The sequence below is a fragment of the Taurulus bubalis genome (assembly GCF_910589615.1).
Source record: "Taurulus bubalis genome assembly, chromosome: 21".
NCBI classification, from domain to species: Eukaryota; Metazoa; Chordata; class Actinopteri; order Perciformes; family Cottidae; genus Taurulus; species Taurulus bubalis.
This window is the reverse complement of record NC_136609.1, coordinates 10,419,995-10,433,499: the sequence shown is the minus strand read 5'-3', so window position 1 is coordinate 10,433,499 and position 13,505 is coordinate 10,419,995. Positions and strand designations below refer to the sequence as shown.

General features: G+C 44.1%; 2 protein-coding genes across 2 annotated transcripts in view; one reads left to right on the top strand and one right to left on the bottom strand.

The window, feature by feature from the left end:
• Positions 1–995: 995 nt before the first annotated feature.
• On the top strand, positions 996–4,498 carry harbi1 (harbinger transposase derived 1). The gene is made up of 5 exons (XM_079236563.1): positions 996–1,160; positions 1,246–1,321; positions 1,409–1,616; positions 1,704–1,879; positions 1,968–4,498. The coding sequence occupies exons 1-5, from the start codon at positions 1,057–1,059 to the stop codon at positions 2,166–2,168; spliced, it is 765 nt and encodes a 254-aa protein (XP_079092689.1). The 5' UTR covers positions 996–1,056; the 3' UTR covers positions 2,169–4,498.
• A 257-nt stretch (positions 4,499–4,755) lies between these two features.
• The window catches only part of creb3l1 (cAMP responsive element binding protein 3-like 1), a gene marked incomplete at both ends in the record, with an annotated part of 19,181 nt that continues 10,431 nt past the window's right edge, over positions 4,756–13,505 (bottom strand). The window contains 10 exons of the mRNA XM_079236863.1: positions 4,756–4,801; positions 4,888–5,047; positions 5,528–5,690; positions 5,821–5,923; positions 7,267–7,335; positions 8,849–8,907; positions 9,112–9,258; positions 9,746–9,957; positions 10,060–10,141; positions 10,229–10,383. Of these exons, the coding sequence (XP_079092989.1) occupies positions 4,756–4,801; positions 4,888–5,047; positions 5,528–5,690; positions 5,821–5,923; positions 7,267–7,335; positions 8,849–8,907; positions 9,112–9,258; positions 9,746–9,957; positions 10,060–10,141; positions 10,229–10,383 (1,196 nt within the window). The remainder of the gene's footprint in view (positions 4,802–4,887; positions 5,048–5,527; positions 5,691–5,820; positions 5,924–7,266; positions 7,336–8,848; positions 8,908–9,111; positions 9,259–9,745; positions 9,958–10,059; positions 10,142–10,228; positions 10,384–13,505) is intronic.

The following is a 13,505-nucleotide window of genomic DNA, read 5'->3' as shown; positions in this document are numbered from 1 at the left end:
ATGTCTACGTGTTTGGGTAGCAACGCTTTCACCACGGCACTTTCGCTGATATTTTTAACGTCTGTAAAATGTATCGTAAAAAAATATATAAAAATGACTTAACACCTCGTGTGTTTTATGAGAACATTAAACATATTAATTTATTTGTTTTCTTCTTTAAAACGATAATCTGCACACACAAACAATATTCTGTCGAATGTGCGAATGTGCGTCGCAAGATGTGTGTTCCTGTGGTTTGTTTTGGTCGACAAAGCTGCATGACTTCTGTGTTAAAGGTAAGAGCCCTTTCCTCAACAATACAAACATAATTAATTATTCTTTAAGTTTCATTTAACGCTACAAATATTCAGCTATTGAGTGTGTGAGTGGATTTGTCTCCACAAGCACGTGTAGTTAGCTGAAGTTAGAGAAGCTCAGATGCTAGTTAGCTATCGCGTTGGCTTTATTTGACTAACGTTAGCTTTAAAACATGAAGACAGGTTTTCCGGGCTGTTAAGTTATAACCGCCCACAATTTTCAGCCATGAAGTGCTCCATTCAAGAAAATTAAACTGCTAACATCTCTATATTATACTATCACATGTATCACATACATAAGGATGTACAATTCATACAAACGTACGTTCATACAACGTTTTTGTGGAAATAATTCACAACAAATGTCAAACCAGAATACAACTTTATTGACATGCATGTGTTGGTGCCCACAGCATGGCGATCCCCATAGCCATCTTGGACTGTGATCTACTCTTACATGGTCGAGGCCACAAGACCCTGGACCGCTTCGACCTGGGCTCGGTCCCAGACACGGTCCTCCTCTCGCAGTTCGGCTTCCCCCGAGAGTTTATTCTGTATTTGGTGGAACTGCTCAGAGAGGTGAGTGTGTGAGTGCTCATCCTCCGTTTGTGAACAATCTCATCCAGCGAGCCGTTCGTTTCAATGTGTTTCTGTGCGTCAGGCCCTCTGCAGACGCACGCAGCGGTCCAGAGCCATCAGTCCGGAGGTCCAGGTGTTGGCCGCCTTGGGCTTCTACACATCTGGCTCCTTCCAGACGTCTATGGGCGATACTATCGGGATCAGCCAGGCGTCCATGTCGAGATGCGTGTCTAACGTGACCAGAGCCCTGGTGGAGAAAGCTCCCCAGTTCATCAACTTCAACAGGTGCTGCTACGTAGGCAATGAAAATATTAAAAACATTAAGAATGGTGAGACAGATTCAATAGCAATATGTATGTTTCACATGCAGAGATCCCTCCAGCACAGAGCAGTTCCAGAGGGTGGCAGGATTCCCAGGAGTGCTGGGGGTGCTGGACTGCGTTCAGGTTTACTATATTCTACTGCATTAAAACTTTAAACACGTTGTACGCAAGCGACAGCCTCGCCGATACCGTCCTCCCTCCCGTCTCCAGGTCACCATCAAAGCTCCCAACAGCGAAGACTCGTCGTACGTGAACAAGAAGGGGTTCCACTCCGTGGGCTGTCTGCTGGCATGCGATGCCAGAGGGCTGCTGCTCAGCGCAGAGACACACTGGCCAGGAGGCCTCAGAGACACGGACGTTCTCGAAAGATCTGCTCTCCTCAAACAGCTGCAGGACACAGAGGAGGGCTGGCTGCTGGGTGAGATGTGGATTTCAACATTCTTGCATCGCTTTTAGTCCGAATAGGTCCAGAAAAAGGACTCATGTCCCTTTTACCGCTTCCTAGGTGACTGTCGGTACCCTCTCAGGAAGTGGTTGATGACCCCGGTCGACTGCCCGGAGTCCCCTGCGGAGTTTCAATATAACCTGGCCCACACGGCGACACATGAGATAGTGGACAGAACTTTCAGAGCCATCCAGACCAGATTCAGATGTTTGGACGGCTCCAAAGGATACCTGCAGGTATGCTATGCTAAGCTAACGTCTCCTTCAGTGCATCACGCAGAAAGCAGGGTCATCCAGCTGTCTTGTCTCCTCCTCCTCCTGTCAGTATTCTCCAGAGAGAAGTTCGTCCATCCTGCTGGCCTGCTGCGTCCTCCACAACGCCTCCCTGCAGTCCGGATTAGACGCCTGGACTCTGGAGAGAACCGACCCTCTGGAGCAGCCCGAGAGCCTCGAACAGAGACCCGAGGACCGCGACAGCCAGGCAGAGGACCTCCGAAAACAGCTAATACTCAAACATTTCAGCTGAACTGCTGGTTGAAAACAGGAAACGGGACTAAATCAGGACTGGGACAAGAGCAAACCAGTCAAAAATTATATCAACGTTGCATTTGAAGCAAGAAAGTCCACAGACACAGTGTTGCTGATGCAGATTTTTTATATTTTGCTTGTTTCTACTCTACTGACTACACTAAGATAACATAGTTTTATATGGAGGAACATGCAATACGCTATACAATAAACCAAGACAACGTTAAACCCAAACACATTTGAAATAACTGGAAACCCTGGAAAGCGCTCGATTATTTCCCCTCGAACATATTCACAAAGAGGTCGGAATAATCGAGCGCTCCCTGGTGGTTCAAGTCGATTTGAACTGTGTGCAGCTGCTGTGTTATCAACGTTTCTTTACAAGTGGAAAAAGTCACCCTCCCTTTTTATTTTTTCACCCCTCCCATCTTTACACATTATTTTCCCAATTCTTTTCTTCCCCAAGTGCTTCCACGGGTTAAAATCAAATACAAAAACAAGGCCCTTATTTACAACAACTGCACATTAGGTCGTCATTGCTTATGTACACCGGTGCTTTAAGACTGTTACGGGTGAGAACAACTGGATGTTTGTGCAACGGGCTGCAGTCACATGATGTTTTTGTGTGTACGCACACACACAGTATGAGGGACACAAAATGAAATGGATACAGAGATGAATAAAAAAACAAAAAAAAACAGGAAATCTGTGTTAATTGCAATGTTTTGGGGAACAAAAAACAGGATTTCTGAGTATACCATAACTCAGAATTGCAATTATGTCCTTGAGGATTTGGACCGGGACAGTGGAATGGCTGTTTTCATAGCTTTGAATTTGAAGGAATACCATGGCATTTAATAGTTAAAATCCTTTTTTTGTTTTTTTCTTACATTGTCAGAATAGTGGTGAAGAAAGACTTTTTGTAAATCTCAAAAATGTTGACGATAACAAAGCTAGTGGTGTTTTAGTTCCTGGAATGTATTGGTCACCTGATTGGCTTCATCAATATATACACACTTTCTACAAACAGGAATAAATACAACATACACTGCTGTCGCCTGAGCGCATTTAGCGTCTATGGTGAGAAGTTTCCTCCGCGGCTTCGTTCGAGCTTATGAGTTTATGACAGGAAAAATATATCTACATTAAGCATTATTGGCAATTTTTTAATTATTTAAAATTCTGCGGTTTATTTGCGATGAATTTCTGTGGGTTTCTAGGTCAAGAGACCTAAAAATGAGTTTAGTTGGACAGGTTTTAATTCATTATTAAAACAAAAAAGAGCTTCTCATGCGACAGCAGTGCAACATAAACACTGTATTACAGTTAAAAGACACGAACAGATCACGTCAAAGTTTTACACTCCATGAAACGGCATGTCAACTACACACCATCATGTAAAACTTCATCATCCTAAAAAATACAACGTACAATTCCATTTTTTTTTCTTGCATAAAATAAATATGCTCTTTTTTTTGATGCTCTGAATATATTATACGTTGTATTTTGTTTTTTTTGTAAACATTATTTAGAAAAACAAAAACAAGACAATGACAAACTAACTTTAAAAACACGTTCAGTATTTCTTTTTTTTTTTGTTGCATACATTAAATATGCTCTTTTTTGATGCTGCAAATATATTACATATACAATTTTGAATTCCATAAAAATACTTTTATGTCATGTTTCCCAACCTCTGTCAGGACCCCTTTAACGGTCCCTTGATATGAAGATGTGGCCCCTCCCAAATGATGCTGAATTACTTCAGAGATGAATTTAAAAAGTGGACATTGATCCAGTTTAAGGTGTAAAATAAACGGTCTGTGTTCTAGTTAGCGTTACGGCTCCTGGTTCAAAGCGTGAGCTTTAGGTTTAAGGCCAAGTTGGTCGTATATATTTCTGAAGTAAGTGAAAGGCACTTTTAAAATGGCACAGCTTCCTTTTAAAAGGAGTTAGTTTCGTAACATGGAGCTGAAACGATTGTTCGATTAGTTGATTGACAGAAACGAGTCAAGAAAAGACTCCCGCTTCTCTAATGTGAGGATTAATTGATTAATTAATCACAACAATAACCAAACTAATCATTAGTTGCAGCCATTTGACTGCGCATTAGAAGTAAAATACATGCAATACATAAAATACATAACATATCCGTCAAGTATCCATATAGATGTATTTATGTCCATGTGTGTCGTTCTGTGTTTCTTCAGTCATGACGAGAGGAGATGAAACTTTCTTGAAGCTGAAGTGGCTCTTATCTTCTTCTTGGTCGGACTAGTTTGTGGTGATATATTTGTTAAAATGCTACAAATTGCATCTGTGCGTTTTGAATTAAGGCCCTATGTTTGTAACTTTTTCAACTAAGCATGAATAGATACTATATATAGAAATGTCAAGAAGATGGTCTCTTTAAAATCAAGTGTATTCAGGTGTAGCAGAGTCTGTTCACGCAGTATACCGGCTGTGGGGTCTTGTGTCTCATCAGAAGGGATGACGGTGGACTGAGATCCGGGTCCAGTTTGACAGGAATCTGGTGGCTTCGGGACTTTTAAGGGGTCAGAGGTTAGAATTCACGGGAGGCGGGGTCAAGCTGTGTCAGAAAACCCGGAGACTCCTTCTGGTTTTGTTTCTCTGAGGAGAGAAGAGAGGCACTCTGTTGATATCGAGAACACAATAAAAAGATGCGAAAAGACCACACGAATATAAACATGTTCTACCTCCGGTCTGACTCGGGCCCAGTTGTCTGGTTGTGAGCGTCAGCTGTGTATCGGCTCGTCGGGATGCGGCTGTCTGACTGTAGCCGGCCCTCGTCTGACGTTACTGAACTCTCCTCCAGCGGAGCCTCTTCGTTGTAGAAGAGCAGGCTGCGGGAACGGACTGCAACGCACAAACACACCGGGTGTCATTCTCATGTCACTCGTGTCATTCTGAGGTTGTAATGAACTCTTCCGCCTCTAGGGGTCACTAGCGGGCCAGAATCTTAAACTCCCAACCTGGCCTCTGATTACAAACGGGGTTTCCCACTTGTCAGTGGTGAAAGGAAGTGAATTTATAGGGAAGTGGAATGCAGCGAGGAGGGAAAGTTGCGTCCTCGTTAAGACTGAACCTGTGGGATCTTTATCCATCATCTTACGTCATGTGCTTTTATTTTGGAGGTGTATTTTTTTGCCGTTAGAAGACACAGCGTTTATTTAATAAAACGTGGTCTTTCACAGGTTATTGCTCCTGTCCTCCATCTAATCTAGTACTGAAGTTCAGCCTCCTTCTCTTAAGGGTTGTTGAAATGTATTACAGTTTATGGGTGCATTACATTACTATAATAGTGTTGAATAATAAGGGACATATTTGAAGACCTACCCTGACTGGTGGTGTAGAGGTCCGCTGACGGAAGAGGAGGAGAGGAGGAAGGGTGGGAGGAAGAGGAGGATGAGGACACAGAGGAGGTGTGAGTGAGGAAGGAGAGAGGGGAGAGGCAAGGAGAGAAGGAGCCCAGCACCAGCACGAAGCACACGGCCACCATCTGCACACAGAGAGGAGCAACACACTTCATGAACAATCACCAACATCAACACACTGAGCTGAACTAATCTTTTGGCATTTTCTTTGAGATCAGAGGTTAATAAATCCCCTTTAATAACAACCACATTTACCATGAGGCACGTCCCGGTTTGAGTTGAAGCCATTTTACAAGAACGGGAGACAACCTTTCCTGAAACCAACGATTGGATCTTCTGGAGCTTCTGCAGGAGAGACCTGAAGGGACAGAAACAGAGATCATTAAAGAGCAAGGAAGGCTGAGGACGATCAGGTCATTTCTCTCTTTGTGTACTTTAAAGTCAATGTCATCCACTTTATTTGTTGTTGCTGTGTCAATAAGCCAGAGTGAGTCAAGAGGCCAGTGGAGTTGGACCGACTGCACCAGTGAAACCAGTAGGATAAAGTATATCGGTGGGATCTGGAGAGCAGGGTTCTGATGGTATGAGCCGCCAGAGGCTGTGAGGACCCACTCCGACCACTAGGTGGAGACAGAGGGCCAGATACTGCTGTTAAACAGCCGTCACAAGTCCATGCATTGCTGTGTTAGACTCTAAACCAGATGATGAACTGGTGGGTCAGACATTCAGGTGGATCCTTTGGTTCATCCGATGGTTCAGATCTGACCAGCATCACTGGTGTAAAACCACGGAGATTAACCGTTAAAGTTATTGCTGCTTTAAATATACAGCGCTCCCATGCAGGTTGACTCTGATGATCGTGTGTGTGAATATTCAGCACTAGAATGGAAAATTCGACTGAATTCATTACAGGGACTTTTTCCCCCCAGCAGTTTCCCTCTGCTTCCAGAGTTTGTGCTAAGCTCGGCACATTTTAAATCACTATCAATGTGCCTCCGGCGAAGAAAGCCCATCGGATCAATCCGAATTCAAAGACTTTTTGGAGGTGGGCTTTATTTCTGTACGACAGATGAACCAGTAGTGCGAAGTGGAGAACAAAAGGACCACTAATAACTGCATTTGGGGATTTTTTTTTAGGAATGAAGAGTTCATTCGTTAAAAAAAACGTTCTGTTTTAGCCCTGCACATATTCTTGACTTTATGTGAGTGAGCAAACTGACTCATGTTCCCCAGTTTGTGCCAACTCATTGTTCCTCTGTGCGGTGGTTTAACATATTCACCAGTGTGTGTGTGTGTGTGTGTGTGTGTGTGTGTGTGTGTGTGTGGGTGTGTGTGTGTGTGGTAGGAAGGGAGGGGGTTGCCTTCCATGATGAAAGCTACTGTTAACTTTCAGCTGTAATGACAGGCTCAGGCTGCCACAGACAGACAGACATAGAGACAGACCCCCCCTCAGCCCTCTCCTCCACCACACCCACCCACCCACTCCTGGATAATAGCAGATTGGTTTCATATTGTCATAATAACAGAGGAGCAGGGTGAGTCTACACTTTGCTTATGGAGCAGACAAATTCATGTTTAGACTCCTATAATTCTCTCAGAGTAACATATGAAGAAGGTTTCTACATCCAGAGCATAAAGAGTTGTGTGTGTGTGTGTGTGTGTGTGTGTGTGTGTGTGTGTGTGTGTGTGTGTGAGCCTCACCTGTTGGCGGTCTCCAGGTTTTCTACTTTTATCCACAGGTCGCTGTTTTCTGACGTGTAGCTGTCCACCCTGATACACACACACACACACACACACACACACACACACACACACACACAGACAGATTGTTAGCTTTCAGTGCAGGTCCACATCTGCACATAACGTTCATTTACTGATCTTTTAATTAAAAATCACTCATCAAAGCTGAATTACCAAACGTGTAGAAGTCTCACGTCTTTACGTTTTGCACAATATCTTTACAAACTAAAAGACGTTTTGAAAATCATTCCGGCGTATCGATCCTATTTTGCACTCGGATGGATTTGCAGGATGTTCTCTGCCTCCTGTATCTGACATCGACTGAGCATCCTCTTAATCTGTTCCTCGTAATCCTCCTGATCTCCGCCTGTGTGTTTGGTCTGAAGACGGCTCATTCATGCACATTCCTTTCAGCGAGTCATCCTGCTGGTTTCGCTCTGCAGAGCTCCTCTAATAATCCCGTCCTCATGTCCAAACAGAAACACGGACACAAAGAAAGGGAGCGATTGCTACTTTTAGACGCATCGATTCAGTCAAAAGAGCTCAACTCACCTAACCCCGCTGTGATGGGACTAATAGGACATTTTGTCTCCACCTGCTTGCACCTCTTTGGGTACTTTTTGCTCAGAAATAAGCAAGCCCACATGTTCACCCTCTCCTTCACTCCCCATGTGTTCAGCAGGTTACTGGAGTCCTGCCACAGCGAGGAATGGTCCGAATAAGGAAGGATAGAAGACGAAATACATCCTAAGTATCGTGAGTTCATCTGGACCTTAAAGCCTAACACGGCTGATCCCTCCAGTCCAATCGCCTTAGAGCTCAGCTCTAAATACAAAAACAACCTTCAACTGCCAGGTTTTCATGTTCTTTTCTTTTCTCCACATAAAAAGCACACACTTATGTATAAAAAAGGCCGACGGTGAGATTCAACTGGAGGGGAAACCTCAGCGGCCTGCTGTCTGGCCCAAAGGCAACACTCCTAAACACAGCGTTAGACGGCTCGGAGAAGTGGAAGAAGAAATGCACTCATTCCTTGCGTAGACATTTCTATGTAACCACTAAGTTGGAGTGACAGGACGCTGAGTTGAAATAACAGTAATTAATGCAGCAGCACAACACTCAATGATTTAGTTCTGATTCAATGACAAATTGCATTTGAAAAAAATCCGAAAACTGAAAAACATCGACGATAAATGATGCGTACAGAACAGCGGAGCACTTTGAGAGGGAATGTCCATTTTCACATCATTTATTGACTTTAAGAAAAATCTGTATCCTTCAATTTTTTGTCACTTTGCCAATAACAGCAGGATGAAGCCAGAGGTTGAAGAATCTGTTCAAAGAATTCAAGAATTTGAACTATTCTAAATCTTGTGGCCGCTGATGTACTTAGTAAAGTTTCTTTTAAAACTATTTGAGGGGACTTTAATGAGGAAGAGAAAAGGGATGAAAATCACAAAAGGTCAGCCAGATTTAAAGGTAAACCAAAAAGGAGTGGAAAAGAAATGGAAACACAGGGACAAAGATGTTTTCCAAAGCTTACTTTTTCTCCAGACATTCCACGTACTCTTTCTTCTTCCTCCGACTCTCCTGAGCTGAGATCTGGGGACAAAAACAGAAAAATATCAGTCTGTGTATTCCACAAACTCTTGTCGGAGCTACACGCCCGAGTGCGGCCTCAAAAGATGCTTTGTTTGTTCATCAATTATGTTTCTGTTTTCATCTCTCGTGTGAGAAAAGGCTCCGCTTCACTCTCAGAATAGAAGTCATTCAGAGTCACAACTGAGGTTTATCGGTAAATGTTACCTTGTTTTTAATCTTCCGTCGGACCCTCTTCAGTGCCTTTTCTTCGCTCTTAGTGAGAGGAAGTTTGTTGGGTACCGGGTAGCCCTCAGCCACCAGGGTCCTCTTCTCTTCCTCCGTCAGCAAGAGGGGTCCTGAACCCTGCAGCTTCTGCACCGAGAAACAAAGAGCTTTTTCAATATATTTACAACCGTTATCAACAATTTATGTTTTTAATAATAAAAAAAAGCCTGCAGGCCAACTGACTCCTCAGCCATTCCTGTGAACCACACAGCTACTCTGTGCTGTGATTTTACAGCAATGCAGATGTGTCACTACCGAGTCAAGCGTTTTTTTGCTGACGTTGAACATTTGGTCATAAGGCATTACGTTATGGCATTCAAACAAATGTGATTCATGCGAGAAAACCAGACAGACAAAGCCAGACACTGAATTGATTGGATTTAATTACATTTGTCTCATTTCGTGAGACAGATTTAACCTCATGATAACGGCTGGTTCACACAGCGAAATGCGACCCACTCTGTATTATTTCCCCGTAGTTCATTCAACGATATGTTCTGTCCAATCCGTGTGGGAAAATAATGAATTAAAGGAGCTTGAAGTTGAGCTTAAAGACGTGGACTTTTTTACTCACGTGTGGCGCGGTGAGCAGAGGTGAGGAAGAGATGGCTGTGGAGGAGGAGGAGGAGGACGAGGAGGAAGAGGAGGAGGCTCGACCTCCTGGCCTCTGCTGTGGTTGAGGGGAAGACGGTGGCAGAGCGAGGTGTGGGGAGGACGGAGGGAGGGAGCCGTCGCTGTCGCCGTGGTTACTGCTGGGAGGGGTGGGCGGGAGCTGGAGAGCGTCGTCTGAGAGGAGAGGAGGGGGTTGAACGACGGCTTCTACGATGAACTGATACCACTGTGTGTGTGTGTGTGTGTGTGTGTGTGTGTGTGTGTGTGTGTACGTACCGCTGGGCAGGCTGAGGTACTGTCCAATCTCTTTGGGTTCATCTTTGATGGCGACTGACTTCACGCCGTCTTGACTCGGCTCCTGCAGAGACAACAACAAAACTGCTGATGAGCTAAGCGGTCAACAACAACAACACTCGTAGCGTCTCTTTGCCGGATGGATGCTAACCGTGCGTTTCCATGGCGAACCTCTGTGTGGGGGGGCGGGGCTTAATATGAGAGGCGGGCCTTCGAGAGGCTGGGGATCTAACCTTTGACCCACATCAGGCTCCTCCTGTTTCACCAAGATGGCCGAAAGGTCCTGACTGAAGCTCCATTCAAATTCTGAGGGGGGGGGGAAACAAAACAACTCATCAAACAGCCAAGAAAGCGTCAAAAAGCAGAATGAACTCACATTTTCAGAGCAACCTCGAGGACCTTCAGGGAGGTCTTCCAACAGGAAGTAACTGGTAGCTTATAAATCGCCCTTTCAAAGAGCTTCCCCAAAACATTTGAACGCTTCCTGACAGAACCGGTTATTACAGGCTGCTGGACGACGTCGCTCTGGCAACTGTGGGGCATAATTTGTCTCCAGTCGGTGAGTTTTCTACCCTGAAATAAAAGATGGGCGGAACCAACGGCTCATCTCCGGTATCCCTCCTGAGAAAGGAGACGGCCGCTGCAGAAAATACGCGTAATCGAGTAGCCGGCGATGAGGACAGAGTGCAATTTTAAAGGAGGTTCCCTAAAACACAATGAAGACATTTTTAAGAGCATCTCCCAGGTACGGCATTGTTTAGTCTACGTGAGCTGCAGAAAGTATTTTAAGGACATAAATGCCAGTGCGGGGCTGCAGGAACACTAGTCACAAGCATCATAATAACCCCACATCACATCATCGCAATTTAAGGATGAAATATACGGGACAAACTCAATATAAATGTCCTGAATGAACAATATATTTAGACATCACCGTCCTGCTGACTTTTCCAAAAGGTCTAAAGGGGCATTCTGCTCATTTCACTCTACTGATGCTATTAATCGGTCACTTGCCGGTCCCCAAATTCATGGAAGTGCGATACAAAATCCTTAAGAGGTCTTTTTATCAAAATAAAATTCTGTTTATTTGGGCATTTTTGTCACACACACAAAAAGAGCCTATAATGACGACGGGTTTACCAGATGTGAATGTTGTATGTATGCTTTCAATTAAGGCCCTTTCAGAGGTGAGCTGCAAAGTCACCTCATTAGGAGAAAGTCCACCAAACTTTTCTAACTTAACATTTAAGTTGAAAAAGAAAAGAAATCATACATCTTTAGAGGCGGTGAGTAACGAAACGGTGGCTGCAGGTAGAGAGGGAGGAGTGTGAGTCAGCATTTTGAAGTTTTAGAATAAGACACGAGCACCAGGACAGAGTAGACACTTTGATGTTTACCACAACACACACACACACACACACACACACACACACACACACACACGTCTTGTTAAACTGCTACTGCTCTCTTTCCATACGCCATGGGAGTTTTTTGGTTGTGTGTGTGTGTATGTGTGTGTGTGTGTGTGTGTGCGTCATTTTAATCACCTCCTGGTTTCCTAGCAACATGTCTGCTGGTAAAATGCTATGAAGTTTACAAGCTGAGTGTGCTGTGTGGAAGCAGAGGGAGGTGTGTGTGTGTGTGTGTGTGTGTGTGTGTGTGTGTGTGTGTGTGTGTGTGTGTGTGTGTGTGTGCGTGTGTGTGTGTGTGTCCGATGATAGCGAGCTTTATCCTGTCATCACTACAGACAGAGTTCATGCTACAAACACGTCCTCTTTCTCAAAAGAGTCAGTGAGCGTCATTGCAATCTCCTCATTGGCCAATGAGGAGTCACTATGTGTGTGTTTGTTTCCGGCTCAGCTCCCGGATCAGTACACTGCATTTTGCGTGACGTCTCCAAAACGTCTTGTTTCGTCCGATCAACTAATCCTCGCCGACTCCAAAACTAACCATATTTAAAAAAAGCAGTGATGGAAACCGTATGTAGCGTGTTCAATGTGCTTCAGGGACATGTATCACAGTGTGGAAAACACAGCTGCGGCCCAGAACATTATAATTTGATTTAACGAGCCAGTAGCTGAGATGTGTATGCAGGGATTAAAAAGAATACATTTCTGATTATTTCCTGCGTTCTTTTGCAGTTGTTCATGATTTTGGACTGTTTCCTTTTCCGTCTTTCTCTTCTTTTTTCTTCATATCACCATAGTAACACTTCATAAACACCATGAGGTGTACGCATTAAATGCTCATTTCCATGTCGTCGTATGGACTGTAGCTCGTTGACTTGATTAAAGCAGAATCGATACGACAAATATGACTGCAGGAAAAAGGATGCTTAGGTACGAAGAAGTGAAAAACGTGCCAAATACCCAACAATTAAAATTAACAATGTACATTTACACTCAACATGAAGGCAACAAAGTTCTTTCATCAATCCCTAAAAGTATAATTTTAAGTGTTCCCCATGGTAAGTAAATGTAAAAGATGCTGTGGGTAAAAGTAATAAAGTAAAACCTGATCCTCTCCTCTTCCTACTTTATGGGACCTCTTTGGATGCTGCTAATAAAAGACAGTCTGCCTATGAGGCTATAAACCAGGTAAGAAATCCGATCAGAGTAATGGCTAATGACCAACCGGCTCCTGGCATTCACAGGGGGTTACCGCAGAAGAGGTGGCGACTGTGTTTGATCGCAGTGGGACAGCAGGATTATTAAAACAATAGTTGGAGCAACGCAGTCGGAGCTGCAGTAAAACATGCAGCTTCTGCTTTATTGAATGAGAGCGACGGGAACTGAGACCACAGGCTGAGAGGGAAAGAGGGAAAGAGGGAGAGCGAGACGGAAAAAGGGGCACAGGAAAGTTAAAAACTTGCCATAAGTCAAAAAAACATCAACACATTTTAATTTGATTCTGTAAAAAGTGAAGCCAATGTGCCAGTGTTTTAACTTGCATTCTTTCAATTGGCCATCAGGGGGCGACTCCTCTGGTTATCGTATAGAAGTCGATGAGAAAATGATCCTATTTGTTACACGTTCATGAAAGTTAAAAGAAACACGTTGGTCGTCTTGTCCAGATTTCGATATTAGCTCCACCCTCTTTTGGTTGCAAAAAAATCAAGAGGGCAACGAGCAAAAACCAAGATGGCGACGGCTCCAACGACGCCATGGTGACTACATCCTCTTCTGATATACAGTCAACGTTACTAATGTCGAAGCCGAGAGGCGGGGGGCAAATCAGTGGAACCTAATATTAAAAAACGCCCCGAGTGACTCACCATCTTATAATTGCTCTCTTTGCTTTTGTCCGGGAGAACAAACTCCACAAATTCCTCCATTCAGACCACACTGGCGCTCTGAAAGGTCAACGACTGCTGACTTCCCCGGGTGTCTAATTAACCTGACTGCTGCAGTGTTTCTGAGTGGATGCTG

What these genes read in the sequence shown, in the direction of transcription:
- harbi1 (XM_079236563.1), top strand. Translation starts at nt 1,057, where the DNA reads ATGGGCGATACTATCGGGATCAGCCAGGCGTCCATGTCGAGATGCGTG. An exon ending in AGAGGAGGGCTGGCTGCTGG is followed by an intron (nt 1,617 to 1,703) that starts GTGAGATGTGGA and finishes ACCGCTTCCTAG; the next exon opens with GTGACTGTCGGTACCCTCTC. An exon ending in GCTCCAAAGGATACCTGCAG is followed by an intron (nt 1,880 to 1,967) that starts GTATGCTATGCT and finishes TCCTCCTGTCAG; the next exon opens with TATTCTCCAGAGAGAAGTTC.